Below are 18807 nucleotides of genomic sequence, written 5' to 3'. Positions count from 1 at the left end.
AAATGTAACGAGAGGAATTTTCTTAAAAATCAATATTTGCCCTAGATGACCGTAAATTTAAAATTGATAATAGACAACACAACAAAACAAAAGTTATTGATCTATTTTTTTGTAAACAAACATATGCTCTCAAGAATTAGTGCATTTTTATTCTTACATTTTACCTAAAAGTACAAAAAAAGCCTACCAACTAGATATGCTCTTGGGTGAAACAAATAGTTTCTTTTTTAATATCAGAAATGAAATAACTATTGGAAAGAACTATATTTTCGTCAGCACCTTAAACTTAAAGACACAAATTAAGATGATCCATCTCTCTTAATGTAGATAAACTTTTTTAAATTGAATAAAAAAGGATGAAAGAGGGAAACAGATTTCCATTTGATTCAAAATTAATGCCAACACTGCAAAGGCCAAAATCTTAATTTTGACCGATCAGAGGGCTTTTTTTCGAAACAATGACAACAATGTATTTAAAACGGTTACTATCTCATTCGGCATACCAAATAACCCATATGTACCAATTTTCACTCATATCGAATAATATTTTAATTTCAACCAATCGGAGGCCTCCATTTTGTTTCCATGGCAACCAATTTTTTTGAAAGTGATACCATGTTATTCAGCATGTCTCAGAACCCCTATATACAAATCTTCCCTTATTTCTGACATTGTTTAAATTTCAGCCAATCAGAAGCCTTCGATTTCTTACCATGACACCCATTATTTAAAAGGTGTTACCATGATATTTAGCATCTAAAATTATAAAATTATAAATGTCCACCGATTTTCACTTACATCGGATATTGGAATCATTAACTGGAAATGTATAACTATGTATACTACGATAGAAGTGGTCCGTTGCTACCTCCACTCTCTATTTTTAAGTCACTCAAAAACTATTTTCCCGGATTTTAATCTTGAAACTTATAGATAGAAAATATCATAGGAATATTTTTATTTGTGGGTAAAATTATGGACAAAACCAATAACAGGGTGAAATGAGATTACAAAGAGCAATGTTCCGTTTTCGTTTTTTCCGAAAAAAAGTGTTAATTTTTCGTAAAAAAATATTATTTAAAACAAAATTTTCCGTTAAAAACTTTAAAAAAAATGATTTATGAATAACAAACGTAAATTATTTAACAAAGGCTTAGCTTTTTTGGCATGTTTGTGTATGTAATTTAAATGAAAATGACTACGAAGAATTCAGGCCCTTTCGGCTTTTTAAAATCACAAAAGGAAAAAGTCCTACAGTTGGTATGTTAAAACAAAGATTGAAATGGTTTTTTGGTTTTTTGTTTTGTTTTTGTTTTTCTTTTATTTTCATACAAAATCTGGCTTTCTGATTGGACAATCCTGTTTTGTCATACTACTATGGAAAAAAATCAGAGAAAGGCGCAAAAACCCCCACGTTATTTCGACTTAACAATAGAAACATTGACATTGCGTACTAATTTGTAAAAAAGAATCCCTGAAAATACTGACATCAATGATTAATATCCCCCTTATTTGTTATCAGTGAATCTCCGAAAATAATAATTGTGAAACAAAGCCTACCTGATGTACTAAAAGTAAGTACTGAGGATACATGAATGAAGATTTTCTTTCTTTTTTGTTAAATGAGTCATTGCGTTTTCCTTGCTTCATTTATTTTTCAAATTGCTAAACCTGTATCGTTTGATAAAACAAAACAATTTCGGCCTTTTCTCAGGTCAAACAATTCCTCGTATTAATCTTCAAAAAGTGTATAATCTTTCATACCTCATGGGTGTAATACTGGTTTATCTTTCATACCTTAGGGTGTAATACTGGTTTATCTTTCATACCTTAGGGTGTAATACTGGTTTATCTTTCATACCTTAGGGTGTAATACTGGTTTATCTTTCATACCTTAGGGTGTAATACTGGTTTATCTTTCATACCTTAGGGTGTAAAACTGGTTTATCTTTCATACCTTAGGGTGTAAAACTGGTTTATCTTTCATACCTAAGAGAGTAATTCTGGTTTATCTTTCATACCTTAGGGTGTAATTCTGGTTTATCTTTGAAACCTAAGGGAGAGATACTGGTTTATCATTCATACCTAAGGGTGTAAAACTGGTTTAACTTTCATACCTAAGGGAGTAATACTGGTTTAACTTTCATACCTTAGGGTGTAATACTGGTTTATCTTTCATACCTTAGGGTGTAATACTGGTTTAATTTTCATACCTTAGGGTGTAATACTGGTTTATCTCTAATACCTAAGGGAGTAATACTGGTTTAACTTTCATACCTAAGGGTGTAATGCTGGTTTAACTTTCATACCTTAGGGTGTAATACTGGTTTATCTTTCATACCTAAGGGTGTAATACTGGTTTAACTTTCATACCTTAGGGTGTAATACTGGTTTATCTTTCATACCTAAGGGTGTAATACTGGTTTATCTTTCATACCTTAGGGTGTAATACTGGTTTATCTTTCATACCTTAGGGTGTAATACTGGTTTATCTTTCATACCTTAGGGTGTAAAACTGGTTTATCTTTCATACCTTAGGGTGTAATACTGGTTTATCTTTCATACCTAAGGGTGTAATACTGGTTTAACTTTCATACCTTAGGGTGTAATACTGGTTTAACTTTCATACCTAAGGGAGTAATACTGGTTTAACTTTCATACCTTAGGGTGTAATACTGGTTTAACTTTCATACCTAAGGGTGAACTGTTTATTTCATACCTAAGGGTGTAAATACTGGTTTAACTTTCATACCTAAGGGTGTAATACTGGTTTAACTTTCATACCTAAGGGGTAATACTGGTTTAACTTTCATACCTTAGGGTGTAATACTGGTTTAACTTTCATACCTTAGGGTGTAATACTGTTTTATCTTTCATACCTAAGGGTGTAATACTGGTTTATCTCTAATACCTAAGGGAGTAATACTGGTTTAACTTTCATACCTTAGGGTGTAATACTGGTTTAACTTTCATACCTAAGGGAGTAATACTGGTTTAACTTTCATACCTAAGGGAGTAATACTGGTTTAACTTTCATACCTAAGGGAGTAATACTGGTTTAACTTTCATACCTAAGGGAGTAATACTGGTTTAACTTTCATACCTTAGGGAGTAATACTGGTTTAACTTTCATACCTTAGGGAGTAATACTGGTTTAACTTTCATACCTAAGGGAGTAATACTGGTTTAACTTTCATACCTAAGGGAGTAATACTGGTTTAACTTTCATACCTTAGGGAGTAATACTGGTTTAACTTTAATGCCTTTGAGAGTAATACTGGTTTATCTTTCATACCCTCGGTGTAATACTGGTTTATCTTTCATACCTAAAGGTGTATTACTGATCGATTTATTTCATACAATGCACTCGTGTCGTCTGAAGCTCTGTTACATGGCTAAATACGCAATACAGATACAGCGTCGTGACGTCACTGCGTTATCAAAATTGCTATTTCTCGCCAAAAAAATCATAAATCACATGTAGGTTGATTTTATTGTAAAATATGCAATCAAAGGAATCTGTGTTAAAAAGTGGTCTATGGTAATATCGCTTTCACCATGATTGTATTATAGAAAATATTTATAACACATAACTGGTCCGTCCAGCCATATCATACGGCCATGTCATATATACCGTAAGACACTAGTATAATAACACTATTGTGACGTCACGGGTAGTTTTGACGTCATAATCTTTATATGACGTCGCATGATTGTCTCAGTGGACGGAAACGTCAACTCCATGCTGGATTTCTACTGTTTTATATAGACACACAATTTACAGTTTTACTTATAATTCTATTAATAAAACTTACGTGTTAAATAGAATCTTACATTAGTGACTATATGATCAAACGAGTTCATTAATTCGGAATGCCACTCGAACTCGTTTCATATCACATAGCTACTCATGTAAGATCTTCTATATATGCCAGGTACTGGTAGACATTTTCCGCACTTTTTTTTTCATTTTTGTACCACTAATGCATTAAAAAATCGCATCACTCTTATTCGAAAAGTAAAGAGTTGATTTTGTTTAAAAACGAGGGTAAATATTGACATGTATGAATCAATATTTTGTATTGCTACTATCTTTTATTTAATTTATCTGCCCAAAGTACACAGAGATACTAGCGCCACAATGTCCTACTTTAAATCCTGTAGTTTTGCGACATTTGCCATAGTCATGTTTCTCACCGATGATCAATGACGCACTGACGTGTATATTATATCAATTCCATATCTACTAAATACTGTTTTGTTTTAACATGGTCGCGTAACGGACAGGAAGAGTGCTACAAAGAGGAACCAATCACGTGCACGTGTAATTAAAGTCTTCAGTATAGATTATGATATATGTACAACTACTTAATGTAACGCATAATATTTGTGTGGGTGCATGTCTTCGGAAAAGATATACTTTCACTCTCTCCTTTTCTCAAATATATTTTATTTTGACATTGACAATACTAAAGGCATATTTATCTAAATCAGTACCTACAAAATGTACTTTGCAATTTTTTATCCATAAATGCTTTGCGGTATTTTATTAACGCACTTTTTATTTGTATTTTGCAAAATTAAGACAATCAATTATATTTAATTAACGAAATTGATTAAGGGAAAATATTTGCAAAATCGACAAAACGGGTATATCAATTAAAATCGACTGTCATCATTTATTTGTGAATGATTCATAAGTTTTAAATTGAACTTGATACAGCTATACAATATATGTGGAATCCATCACAGTAGAATTCTCCTGGGGTTCTGGCTGACACAAAAGTATTGGAATCGATACCATCTATTTCCTTTACGGGTATGTCCGTACTAACAGCACAGTTAGCGTCATATGGTAGAGTTAGCTTCCAACAAAAATTTGGCAACGTAGGGAAATACAAACTACTATACCCAGCACGGAAGCAGTCGATATGCGTGACTACTCTTTTATTTTGATGATATACATATTCTCATTAAATGGTAAGTACAATATCTATATAATACTCCTTTTAAATTACTTCGGTCACGTGGCACATTCTTTTTTATCATTTAATTATTTTTGTTAAGAAAAGATCTTTCATTCTGTATTTGGTTTACATTTATAATGATATTTACGAATTATTTTTACGACAAATTAATTTTTAAGCAAAAAAAAAAACCCTCAGAATAAAAATTGATGATATTGGTTTTGCTCGAAATATTTGGCATGTTATCGTTTTTGTCATCACTTTTAAACCATTTTAAAAACATATAGGTATAATCTTTTAACAGATACTTTTTCCCCAAAAAATGAAATCCGGGAAAATAGCATTTCATAGGCTGAAATGTAACGAGAGGAATTTTCTTAAAAATCAATATTTGCCCTAGATGACCGTAAATTTAAAACTGATAATAGACAACACAACAAAACAAAAGTTATTGATCTATTTTTTTGTAAACAAACATATGCTCTCAAGAAATAGTGCATTTTTATTCTTACATTTTACCTAAAAGTACAAAAAAGCCTACGAACTAGATATGCTCTTGGGTGAAACAAATAGTTTCTTTTTTAATATCAGAAATGTAATAACTATTGGAAAGAACTATATTTTCGTCAGCACCTTAAACTTAAAGACACAAATTAAGATGATCCATCTCTCTTAATGTAGATAAACTTTTTTTTTAAATTGAATAAAAAAGGATGAAAAAGGGAAACAGATTTCCATTTGATTCAAAATTAATGCCAACACTGCAAAGGCCAAAATCTTAATTTTGACCGATCAGAGGGCTTTTTTTCGAAACAATGACAACAATGTATTTAAAACGGTTACTATCTCATTCGGCATACCAAATAACCCATATGTACCAATTTTCACTCATATCGAATAATATTTTAATTTCAACCAATCGGAGGCCTCCATTTTGTTTCCATGGCAACCAATTTTTTTGAAAGTGATACCATGTTATTCAGCATGTCTCAGAACCCCTATATACAAATCTTCCCTTATTTCTGACATTGTTTAAATTTCAGCCAATCAGAAGCCTTCGATTTCTTACCATGACACCCATTACTTTCAAAGGTGTTACCATGATATTTAGCATCTAAACTTATAAATGTCCACCGATTTTCACTTACATCGGATATTGGAATCATTAACTGGAAATGTATAACTATGTATACTACGATAGAAGTGGTCCGTTGCTACCTCCACTCTCTATTTTTAAGTCACTCAAAAACTATTTTCCCGGATTTTAATCTTGAAACTTATAGATAGAAAATATCATACGAATATTTTTAGTTGTGGGTAAAATTATGGACAAAACCAATAACAGGGTGAAATGAGATTACAAAGAGCAATGTTCCGTTTTCGTTTTTTCCGAAAAAAAGTGTTAATTTTTCGTAAAAAAATATTATTTCAAACAAAATTTTCCGTTAAAAACTTCAAAAAAAAAAAGATTTATGAATAACAAACGTAAATTATTTAACAAAGGCTTAGCTTTTTTGGCATGTTTGTGTATGTAATTTTAATGAAAATGACTACGAAGAATTCAGGCCCTTTCGGCTTTTTAAAATCACAAAAGGAAAAAGTCCTACAGTTGGTATGTTAAAACAAAGATTGAAATGGCTTTTTTGGGTTTTTTGTTTTGTTTTTCTTTTATTTCTGATTGGACAATCCTGTTTTGTCATACTACTATGGAAAAAAATCAGAGAAAGGCGCAAAAACCCCACGTTATTTCGACTTAACAATAGAAACATTGACATTGCGTACTAATTTGTAAAAAAGAATCCCTGAAAATACTGACATCAATGATTAATTGTATTTCATCTACAAAATTATTCATTTTGAACAGTAGAAGCAAAAAATCACTCTTTATTAAAATGAATCAGTTTAACTATATAAAAACATTTTAATTATAGAGGCGAATAGCTTGTATCGTTAATTTGCAACAACATCTATTAAAACAAAATCATAAATTACTTGAAACTTTTTCTGCTTGCCTCATAACCAATACTTTAGTACAAAACGTGAAATAGTCTTTTTCATCTTACATATTGACGATAATTTTAATACAAAGAAAGTTTCTCCTGTGTTATGTTTCTTGGGCTTTTAAGGAACAAAATACACAGGAGCTCGTGTGTTTACAAACCGTCCATTTATATAACCAAGCATGAAGAGGACAACGATTATACAGTGATCACTCAAGCATTTGTAAGCAAAGCAATTTTAACATGTGTTATAGTCCGTTTCACTATATGCACTTTGGGATCTCTTATAGTCCGTTTCAGATTACTATACACAACATTCCCATTTTGGGATTTATATTTAACTCTTTTAACTTTTAACTTTGAACTTAATTAAAAGACTAGAAAAACACTGTTTTTTAGCACAGTCTGTAACATATTTTTAGCACAGTCTGTTATAACCTAAACTCAAAACACTTTAACATAGTTCCTAGAGATCGAGTCACTTGGGTTTGTTGATTTTCCTCCCGAATCGAGTATGGATGTTCATTGGAGGGGTTTGGGCGACATCTGGTTTGGCCACATCATGTTTGGCGACATCGGGAACCGTCGGAGTCATCAGCGATGTGTCATCGGGGTTGATATCCTCGGGCGGATTCGCGTCCTTAATGAGAGTAGAAGTCTCTACGATTTCTACGGAATTCACCGCGTGAAGTGTCAACAATGTACGAGCGGGTTTATTAGCCGCTTCTTTGACCTCTCCATGTATTTCTTGTCGGTTGATCCACACAGGAGTTCCGGGTTCGAGCTCGGTTTGAAGCTGAACTCGGTGACGACGATCATAGTTCAGTTTTTGTTTACTTCTGTTCCCTCTCTCTCTCCGCGAGATGTTATTCAGGTTTCTCCATTTTGGTTTTAACACCGACGGATGAGTTGGAAGTGTTGACCGCAGATTCCTCCCCATAAGTAACTCGGCCGGACTTTGACCGTTTTCCAGTGGTGTTGTTCGATACGTTAGAAGGGCGAGATAGGGATACGACGACTCTGCTAACAAATGTTTAACAGTCTGTACTGCTCGCTCGGCTTCTCCATTGCTCTGTGGGTAGCCTGGACTACTAGTTAGGTGTTCGAAACTGTAACTTGTCGCAAATTGATGGAAGGTCTCTGAGGAGTAATGGGGTCCGTTGTCGGAGACCTAAGTTTCTGGGACGCCATATCTCGCGAACATTGAACGTAAATGTCCACGACGGTACCAGAAGTTGTGCCACTGAGCTTGTTTATCTCGATATATCTGGAAAAATAGTCCACAACAAGGAGATAGTTATTTCCTGTCACTGCCTTCTTTATTCCACGGGCGTTCTGGAAATGGCGATATTATCATCGGCTCGGCCTGGTCCGTCCTGTGTTTAGCACATTTCAGTCAGTCTTTAACAAGTTCACCTATTTCCTTCTTCATACCTGGCCACCACACTGATTCAGATGCTCGTCGTCGACATTTCACGATACCCTGATGACCATCATGGATTCTTTCGAGCATTTCTCTTTGCATGCTCGACGGTATGACGATTCTCGAATTCCGCATTAAGAGACCATTTTGAACGGTGATCTCGGATGTAACTGGGCAATATAGCTTTGCTGGATTTGACAGTTTGTTTTTATCCGGCCAATCGTATTGACAGTAACGGATAAGTTCCTGGCACGTCATGTCCTTTTGCTGTTCGCCGAAATTTTGCTTCAGTTTACCCGCTGTTGCTGGTAGTGTAGACACAACATAATTCACATACGCACTTGTTTCTGCCTCGAGTTACTCATCACAATTGTCCGTTAAAGCTGCCAGTGCCCTCGATAGGGTGTCCGCAACACGAATTGACGAGCCCGAGTCTGGTGTGTAGCTTATCGTGTATGTATATCTCATAAGTCTCATGCGAAAACGTTGTATTCGTGGCGATTGTTCATTTAACGCCTTGTAGCCTAGTAGTGCTATCAGAGGCTTATGATCAATCTCAATAATAACTGACTTTCCGATTATCAAGTCCGTAAATTTCTCACATGCCAACGTTGTCGCGAGAGCTTCCTTTTCAACCTGCGCGGAATTTCTTTCGGTATGTGTATTTGATCGTGAGGCAAATGCGACTGCTCTTCACTCATCATTTTGCTGCTTTTGAAGGAGCACAGCACCAAGTCCGTAAGATGACGCGTCCGCTGAGAGTTTTGTTTCAGCCTCGGGACTGTGCAATGCCAGAATCGGGACAGAGCTAAGTTCTTATTTTACTGCGTTGAACGCACGATTGTGGTCTTCTCCCTAACACCACTCGTTTTTAACACTGAGTAAGTCTCTGAGGGGTTTAGTAAGTTCCACGAGTTTGGGCGAAAATTTCCTAGTTGATTCGCCATGCCAAAGAATCTACGCAGTTCTGAGATGTCCGTTGGCGTTTTCATTTCCACGAGCGCAGTTATCCTGCCGGGATCAGGTCGGATTCTATTGGCGTCAATAATGTGACGTAAGAACGATACAGATTTCTGCGAGAACGCACATTTATCCACGTTTAGAGTAAGTCCGACACTTTTAAGTCTTCCCATGACCGCTTTTAACCGAATGTCATGCTCGGCTTGATCCTTTCCGAAGATCAAGGTTTCGTCCATCTGACAGATTATGCCTTCGATTTCTTCGAGGATTTCACTCATTTTGCGTTGAAAGATCTCAGGACCACTTGAGGTACCGAAGGGAACCCTGCTGTATCGAAATCTTCCGAAAGGTGTTATGAAAGTGGTGAATTTTGACGACTATTCACTTAACAGAATTTGCCAAAATCCCAAGTTGGCATCAAATTTGGTGAACACAGTCGCGCCTTATAACAAACTGAGTGTCTTATCAACGGCTGGCATTTGGTGTATTTCACGTTTGACTGCCTCGTTCAGCTTAGTGTAGTCGGTAAAAATTCGAATTTTACCATTGGCTTTAGGAACTACCACCATGCCTGCACACCAGTCAGTAGGACCTGTATCTTTGGTAATCAAGTTCATGTCTTGCATGCGTTCAAGTTAATTCTTAACCGGTTTGAGGTACGGTACGAAGATACGTCGTGGCGTTGTCTCTTGATGGGGTTCACAGTTGTCCTTCAATGTGATCGTATATTCACCATCGAGTTTACCGAGTCCCTCAAACAACGTTGGATTTTCAGCACGCACTTTCACTGACCCCACGATTTGGAGTAAGCTTGGTGCTTCTATTGCAGGTTGACCTAATAACGGCTGTACATAGGCTTTAACCACGTAGATCTTTTGTTTTGTTACTGTTTTTCCGTGCAATTCACCGATGAATTGACCTTAACATGAAAGTTCCTGCTGCCCGGCCCCTATCAGTACCCTATCTGCTGTCATTAAGCGAGCTGACTTGAGTTTACGGTGAACACTTTCCGGTATAACGGTAACATCAGCGCCTGTATCAATTTGAATTGTACAGTTTTCCCGCCGATTTCTAAATTGACGCTCCACAAATTACTTCTGGTTTTCTCGCTCCACAAATTACTTCTGGTTTTCTTATCAGTCACTGCTCCTAGAAAGGCATTTCCGTTGCTGATTCCGGAATATATAACTTCATTCACCTGATTCGAGCCTTTTTTTTACACATTCTACTCCAGTGGCCTACTTTTTTTTACGTCCATAGCATTTTGAGGCTTTCGCAGGACATCTATTTTTCGGGTGTCCCGGCGACGACCCACAACGACCACAGCTGCTCGAATTTGAATTTGAAGAGTTTTTGTTAGGTTTGTCAGGTTTATTGTAGGATTTCTTTTTGTGAAATTTGCCCTATATCCGGTAAACATTGTTAGCTGCACTATCATCGTTTCTAACGATTTCTTATTGTTGTTTTACTGCTTCACTTTGTCTAACACGAATTATCGTTTTTGCAAGTGTGAGGTCAGCATCTACGAGTACCGAAGTTTCTCGGAGAGCTGTTTGTCTTTTAAACCGACGACAAGTCTATCTCGGATCATTTCATCCCGAAGCTTCTCTGAATCTAGTAAAACGGGTTTTTCCCATTTCACCCATTGACCAGGCTCTCTAAACTTCAACGGTCTGGGGGTGGAAATTGATAACTGGCCATTTTTGTCCTCCGCACTCGACCACGTGATTACAGCTCGCCCGCTGTTTTGTGACAAAAATGTTCGTTTTCACTTCGATTCTTTCAAAAATCACTTGCACGCTTACCTGGTATGTTCATTGTTTATTTGCCATCCTACTTCTGACACCATGTTATGTTTCTTGGGCTTTTAAGGAACAAAATACACATGAGCTCGTGTGTTTACAAACCGTTCATTTATGTAACCAAGCATCAAGAGGACAACGTTTATACAGTGATCACTTAAGCGTTTGTAAGCAATGCAATTTAACATGCGTTATAGTCCGTTTCACTATATGCACTTTAGGATCACTTATAGCCCGTTTATACACAACATCCTGTACAAACGATTAAAAAGCAGACCAATTAATTTTTACGTACTAGCCTATCGTATGTTGTCGTTGCCATTAGGCGTGTTATGTATAAACGACCATTGTTTATGGTCCCTAGGAGATAACTGGATATCGGAATTTTGTACACTTTATGTGAATGTCAACTAAAATACAACCTTATTTATTCCCTTTCCATATGATATTTGTACTTCAATGGCGAGTTTGTGATCACTACTGTTGGAGCCTAGAAATTGATAAAACACATACTTTTTAAAAGAGTTATAAACGTGGAAACATTCTTAATAAGGAAATTGATTGGACCTTGTTGCAGGTAGTGCTGAAACATACTAATGGTTCCTATTAGTGAATACTAGTATCAATTGTGCAAAATGAGTGATAGATCCTATGAAATATGGTTCAAACCGTGACGTGGCGAAATCATGACGTCATGTCATATTTTCCTGACGTCACACAATTATTTTGCCATGACGTTACAATTTATTTCCTGTCGGATGCAGCCAATGAAAATCATTGTTATATTACACGTGGCATATGTACTTATATTGAACGTATGAAAGCACTGGACGTATTATGTCACAGACCACATGAGTATATTAAACGTGTCCTCATGGGTACATAGCAGGGGTAACAATATTGTGATACCGCCACAGACAACATGGACCAATAGTACGAATATCTATATATAAAACAGAAATGTCACGTGCAGCTGAATGTAGGATTCAGGACACTGAACTAAGAGAGTTTAGCGTCAGACACAACAGCACTTCTATCGAATGTGAGGCAGAATATACGATTAGATACTGTTATTTTTTATTGGTTACTTTTACAGATGCAGCTCATTGTACACTTCAGTCTGGATACTGGACGAAGAAAGGAAAGTACCACTGGCACAACACTACAGGGGATGTAGTGTTCACCACAACAGCCCGCCGATCGTCAGACTGCGTGTCTGTTTGTCTGGACAATTCTGAGTGTCTCATGTCTGGATACAGTCCTATCACCAATGTGTGTCATGGCTTTCGGTTCCTACAGGACAGTCCGACATCCATTCTACAGAAGTCAGAGGTCATCTACAAATACAAAGAAAGTGAGACTAAAATACATCATTAAAATAATAAGGCATACTACTTAGAAAGTCTTCTAAAATGCATCATTAAGCACACTTGGAATGTAAGATTTAAGAAAAGGAAAAAATATAGTATTGAATATAAATGTAAAAGGACTGGGTCGGTGTGGCATGAATATAGTGTTAAATACGGTATCTGTCACTCAGCTGACGGAGCATGCTTCTTTGGCTTATTAGGTAGAGCTGTATATTTCCACGCCGGAGACCTGGTTCGATTTGTGGTCGGGGCACTCGGCAGGAATGTGTATTTTCCCTGTTCTTCTACATTGGCGCCCAACTAAATAACCCATGGATGGTGGTTAAAGTGTCTCGGGTTGAAATTTAGGAAATCTCAAGAAAAACAGGGGGAGTAGTGTAAAAGCAGTGGGTCGGTGTGGCTTGAATATAGTGTTAAATATGGTCTTTGTCACTCAGCTGACGGATCATGCTTCTTTGACTCAGTCGGTAGAGCCGTAGATTTCCACGCCGGAGACCCAGGTTCGATTCCTGGTCGGGGCACTCGACAGGAATGTGTATATTCCCTGTTCTTCTACATAAATGATAAACTCTGTTTTGTGGGGACGAGTTGGACAATCATTTTAGTCAGCATTCTTCTGAATCATTGTACATTGTCAGTACGTACTCGTATTTCATTTTTGTGTTATACCTCACAGGCTGTACGCGGGCGGGCTATGTTCTTCTGGAGGGCGGACCTCTGTGTGTGAAGAAATACAATGACCTATTGACCTGGGACGAGGCCCAAGGGCAATGTGAGGACACGTATGGCCGGCTCGTTGTCATTGACGACATTTACAAATATGATACTCTTAACCAATACTTAGCAGGTATGGTTTCTTGAAAGATAGCTAAAAAGCCGAACTATCACCAGTAAAACCCACATCACCGCGCTCAGCCGCTTTCATATTTGCACTACACACAAAGAAAATATTTTAGTTAACATACTTTCTGAAATTTGCCATAAATCTGTGAGACAATGGCTTCATTATAAGTACTAACCTAGCGTTGGTAGGTTCCATCCGGCTTTTAACCCATCAAACCTAGCACTTATATGAATATGACTATTTTATGTAACATTGAACAAAACTACCAATAAATCTTGCCCTACACCATTTCCGCCATGAAATATAACTTGGCATCTTAACTTTTACTATACGTTATGAATTTGAGGCAATGACAAAGTATCCATTTATCCTTTGGCCTTTTTCAACAATGTGCCCTTTGTATGTAAGTCAAAGTAAAATGTCCGTAATCTGTTTACAGAGCATTTTCCAAATGACCAGATGTGGCTCGGAATCAATGATAAGATGATAGAAGGGACATGGGTGTGGCTGAATGGAAACCTCCTTAACTACTCCTACTGGGAATATCATCAGCTAAACGACTATAGCAGCAGCTATTTACCAGAACGGTTCTCTGCTGACTGTGCTTTTACACATGATGGCAGTCTAGTGGACGACCATTGTTTGTTATCAAAGGCTTACATATGTGAGAGAGCTGATCTTGTTTAACATACACAATAAAATACATGTGTAAGAGACCTGACAATGTTTAACATACACAGTAAAATACAAGAGTGGGGGAGCTGACAATGTTTAAACATACACAGTTAAATACATGTGTGGGAGAGCTGACAATGTTTTACATACACAGTAAAATACATGTGTAAGAGATTTGACAATGTTTAACACACACAGTAAAATACATGTGTAAGAGATCTGACAATGTTTAATATGCACAGTAAAATAAATGTGTGGGAGAGCTGACAATGTTTAACATACACAGCAAAATACATGTGTAAAAGATCTGACAATGTTTAACATACACAGTAAAATACATGGGTGGAAATGCTGACAATGTTTAGCATACACAGAAAATATTAAACGTGTGAGAGAGGTGACATTGTTTAGCATATATATGTAGTATAATATAGCATGTATGGGAAAGCTGACAATGTTTATCATAGACAATATATTAAATGTGTGAGAGAGCTGACAATGTTTATCATAGGAAGCATATGAAATGTGTGAGAGAGCTGACAATGATTATCATAGACAGCATATTAAATGTGTGAGAGAGCTAACAATGTTTATCATAGGTAGCATATGAAATGTGTGAGAGAGCTGACAATGTTTATCATAGACAGCATATGAAATGTGTGAGAGAGCTGACAATGATTATCATAGACAGCATATTAAATGTGTGAGAGATCTGACAATGTTTATCATAGACAGCATATTAAATGTGTGAGAGAGCTAACAATGTTTATCATAGACAGCATATTAAATGTGTGAGAGAGCACATAATGTGTAGAGAGCTATCAATGTTTACCATAGGTAGCATATGAAATGTGTGAGAGAGCTGACAATGATTATCATAGACAGCATATTAAATGTGTGAGGGTGCTAACAATGATTATCATAGACAGCATATGAAATGTGTGAGAGAGCTGACAATGATTCATCATAGCATATGTAATGTGTGAGAGAGCTGACAATGATTATCATAGACAGCATATTAAATGTGTGAGGGTGCTAACAATGATTATCATAGACAGCATACTAAATGTTTGAGAGAGCTGACAATGTTTATCATAGATAGCATATGAAATGTGTGAGAGAGCTGACAATGTTTATCATAGGAAGCATATGAAATGTGTGAGAGCTGACAATGTTTATCATAGTCAACATATTAAATGTGTGAGAGAGTTGACAATGATTATCATAGGTAGCATTATTAAATGTGTGAGAGAGCTGACAATGTTTACCATAGTCAACATATTAAATGTGTGAGAGAGCTGACAATATTTACCATAGATAGCATATTAAATGTGTGAGAGAGCTAACAATGATTATCATAGACAGCACACTAAATGTGTGAGAGAGCTAACAATGTTTATCATAGATAGCATATGAAATGTGTGAGAGAGCTGACAATGTTTATCATAGGAAGCATATGAAATGTGTGAGAGCTGACAATGTTTATCTTAGTCAACATATTAAATGTGTGAGAGAGAGTTGACAATGTTTATCATAGGTAGCAAATTAAATGTGTGAGAGAGCTGACAATGTTTTTACCATAGTCAACATATTAAATGTGTGTGTGAGAGAGCTGACAATGTTTACCATAGGTAGCATATGAAATGTGTGAGAGAGCTGACAATGATTATCATAGACAGCATATTAAATGTGTGAGAGAGCTGACAATGTTTATCATAGATAGCATATTAAATGTGTGAGAGAGCTAACAATGTCTACATAGACAGCACACTAAATGTGTGAGAGAGCTATCAATGTTTACCATAGGTAGCATATGAAATGTGTGTGAGAGCTGACAATGATTATCATAGATAGCATATGAAATGTGTGAGAGAGCTGACAATGATTATCATAGGTAGCATATTAAATGTGTGAGAGAGCTGACAATGTTTATCATAGACAGCATATTAAATGTGTGAGAGAGCTGACAATGTTTACCATAGGTAGCATATTAAATGTGTGAGAGAGCTAACAATGATTATCATAGACAGCACACTAAATGTGTGAGAGAGCTAACAATGTTTATCATAGGTAGCATATGAAATGTGTGAGAGAGAGCTGACAATGTTTATCATAGGAAGCATATGAAATGTGTGAGAGCTGACAATGTTTATCATAGTCAACATATTAAATGTGTGAGAGAGTTGACAATGTTTATCATAGGTAGCATATGAAATGTGTGAGAGAGCTGATAATGATTATCATAGACAGCATATTAAATGTGTGAGAGAGCTAACAATGTTTATCATAGACAGCATATTAAATGTGTGAGAGAGCTGACAATGTTTACCATAGGTAGCATATGAAATGTGTGAGAGAGCTGACAATGATTATCATAGACAGCATATTAAATGTGTGAGAGAGCTAACAATGTTTATCATAGACAGCATATTAAATGTGTGAGAGAGCTGACAATGTTTATCATAGATAGCATATGAAATGTGTGAGAGAGCTGACAATGTTTATCATAGATAGCATATTAAATGTGTGAGAGAGCTGACAATGATTATCATAGACAGCATATTAAATGTGTGAGAGAGCTAACAATGATTATCATAGACAGCATATTAAATGTGTGAGAGAGCTGACAATGTTTATCATAGATAGCATATGAAATGTGTGAGAGAGCTGACAATGTTTATCATAGACAGCATATTAAATGTGTGAGAGAGCTGACAATGTTTATCATAGACAGCAATAAATGTGTGAGAGAGCTAACAATGTTTATCATAGACAGCACACGTAAATGTGTGAGAGAGCTAACAATGTTTATCATAGACAGCATATTAAATGTGTGAGAGAGCTAACAATGTTTATCATAGACAGCATATTAAATGTGTGAGAGAGCTGACAATGTTTATCATAGACAGCATATTAAATGTGTGAGAGAGCTAACAATGTTTATCATAGACAGCATATTAAATGTGTGAGAGAGCTAACAATGTTTATCATAGACAGCATATTAAATGTGTGAGAGAGCTAACAATGTTTATCATAGACAGCATATTAAATGTGTGAGAGAGCTAACAATGTTTATCATAGACAGCATATTAAATGTGTGAGAGAGCTAACAATGTTTATCATAGACAGCATATTAAATGTGTGAGAGAGCTGACAATGATTATCATAGACAGCACACGTAATGTGTGAGAGAGCTAACAATGTTTATCATAGACAGCATATTAAATGTGTGAGAGAGCTGACAATGTTTATCATAGACAGCATATTAAATGTGTGAGAGAGCTAACAATGTTTATCATAGACAGCACACTAAATGTGTGAGAGAGCTAACAATGTTTATCATAGACAGCATATTAAATGTGTGAGAGAGCAGATCTTTTAACATAAACAGTATGATGCATATTTCTAGTAACTTTTTATTAGGGCGGAATTCTAACAATTTACATGCAGGAAAGCGTAAGTCATGGAGGCATTGATCATCTATCCATACAATGAATGTGAAAGTTAATTTCTTGCATTTATTTTCAACATATACTCTGGTGAGGTTACAAATTTGTTGAAATCTTGTTTCAACATTTATTAAACAGTTTTTTTGTTATTTTCAAAAAAGAATTGTCTCTATTTGGTAGCAAATTGACAAATAGAAAATAAGTTAAAAACAAATTCTATTGTTTGCAGAATTTCTCATACACAAATATTAAAAATGACTAGTTTTTGCGGAATTTTGAAAAAGTACATTTGTTACACTTTGTAGATTTCACTTAGAGTTCAATTTTTTTATACTATATTGAAGTTAAAGTTATTTGAAATTTTAGCAATAAATTTTGGAGAATAATAAATTTTGAAACGGAACAAGCATCAAACACACTGACCGCTATATGAGACAGTAACCTTTTCATCTTTTGAACTTCAAAATTTTAGGAAAAATTGTTCATCATTAATTGTAAGACAAAAAGGGGTATTTTCACCTTCAAACTTGAGGGGGTAGGGGTAAAATATACTGCTATTTTGAACAAAAGGAATGTGTCGATTTTGAAGTATTTTTTTTCATTTTCATTAGTTTTGGCAATTATGCGAATATTTACACTTATCACTCAGATAACTAATTGGGAAAATATTGCTTTATGTTGTCGTGTGCATGGTCAAAACAGTGGAATTCCAGTAAAATCACAATTGGCATCAAATAGCTTCTATTGATTCACTATAGCTCAACATTAAGCACAAAACTGTATTATTTTTTATTCCATCTTTAAATTTAAAATGTACTCCTATTTCTAAAAAGTTATTTTTGAAAAAAAGATAGTCATCAGAATATTTAGATTTTTTACCAGAGCTGATCCTTAGCGAGAGATATTTAAATATAAAACATGACTACACATAATTGGCGCTTACCGTAATCTTGTCATTGTTTTTTTTGTGTTCAAGAATGTATCACGGATTGTTTTGCTTTCCAAGCCCCTTTTCTTAAAGATTTTATGAATTTTTATAAATAATCATTTTAAAATTTATATCGATAAACCTTTTATTACTATTTTCCATTCTTGTACTTTTATATTTTTATTTTGCCTTTCATGTCTTTTTTTCATGTTAATACGATAGCAAATGTCTATCGTCCGGTATTGTTAGAAATGCGCCTATTGAAATAAAATAGTAAATAAAGTCATTGAAGTACTTTTCAGGCGAAACTTTAATATTGCTGTCGTGCCCCTATTGAACAATATGAAGTGATACATTTCTTATTTAAACAAACAGTATATCCGACATGA

The 18807-nt window shown here is 35.4% G+C and overlaps 1 protein-coding gene across 1 annotated transcript; it reads left to right on the top strand.

Moving 5' to 3' along the window:
• The first annotated feature begins 12026 nt into the window (after window positions 1-12026).
• On the top strand, window positions 12027-14190 carry LOC138322119 (C-type lectin 1-like). Its single transcript, XM_069266177.1, has 4 exons — window positions 12027-12030; window positions 12249-12506; window positions 13199-13369; window positions 13806-14190. The coding sequence occupies exons 1-4, from the start codon at window positions 12027-12029 to the stop codon at window positions 14051-14053; spliced, it is 681 nt and encodes a 226-aa protein (XP_069122278.1). The 3' UTR covers window positions 14054-14190.
• Window positions 14191-18807: the final 4617 nt, after the last annotated feature.

The sequence above is a fragment of the Argopecten irradians genome, chromosome 4 (genome assembly GCF_041381155.1).
Source record: "Argopecten irradians isolate NY chromosome 4, Ai_NY, whole genome shotgun sequence".
Lineage (NCBI taxonomy): Eukaryota > Metazoa > Mollusca > Bivalvia > Pectinida > Pectinidae > Argopecten > Argopecten irradians.
This window is presented reverse-complemented; position numbering and strand designations above follow the sequence as displayed.

Bases quoted from the DNA above. Each gene is read 5' to 3' on its own strand.
- LOC138322119 (XM_069266177.1), top strand. The intron at 12,507-13,198 runs GTGAGACTAAAA...TATACCTCACAG, and splicing joins CATCTACAAATACAAAGAAA to GCTGTACGCGGGCGGGCTAT. The intron at 13,370-13,805 runs GTATGGTTTCTT...ATCTGTTTACAG, and splicing joins TCTTAACCAATACTTAGCAG to AGCATTTTCCAAATGACCAG.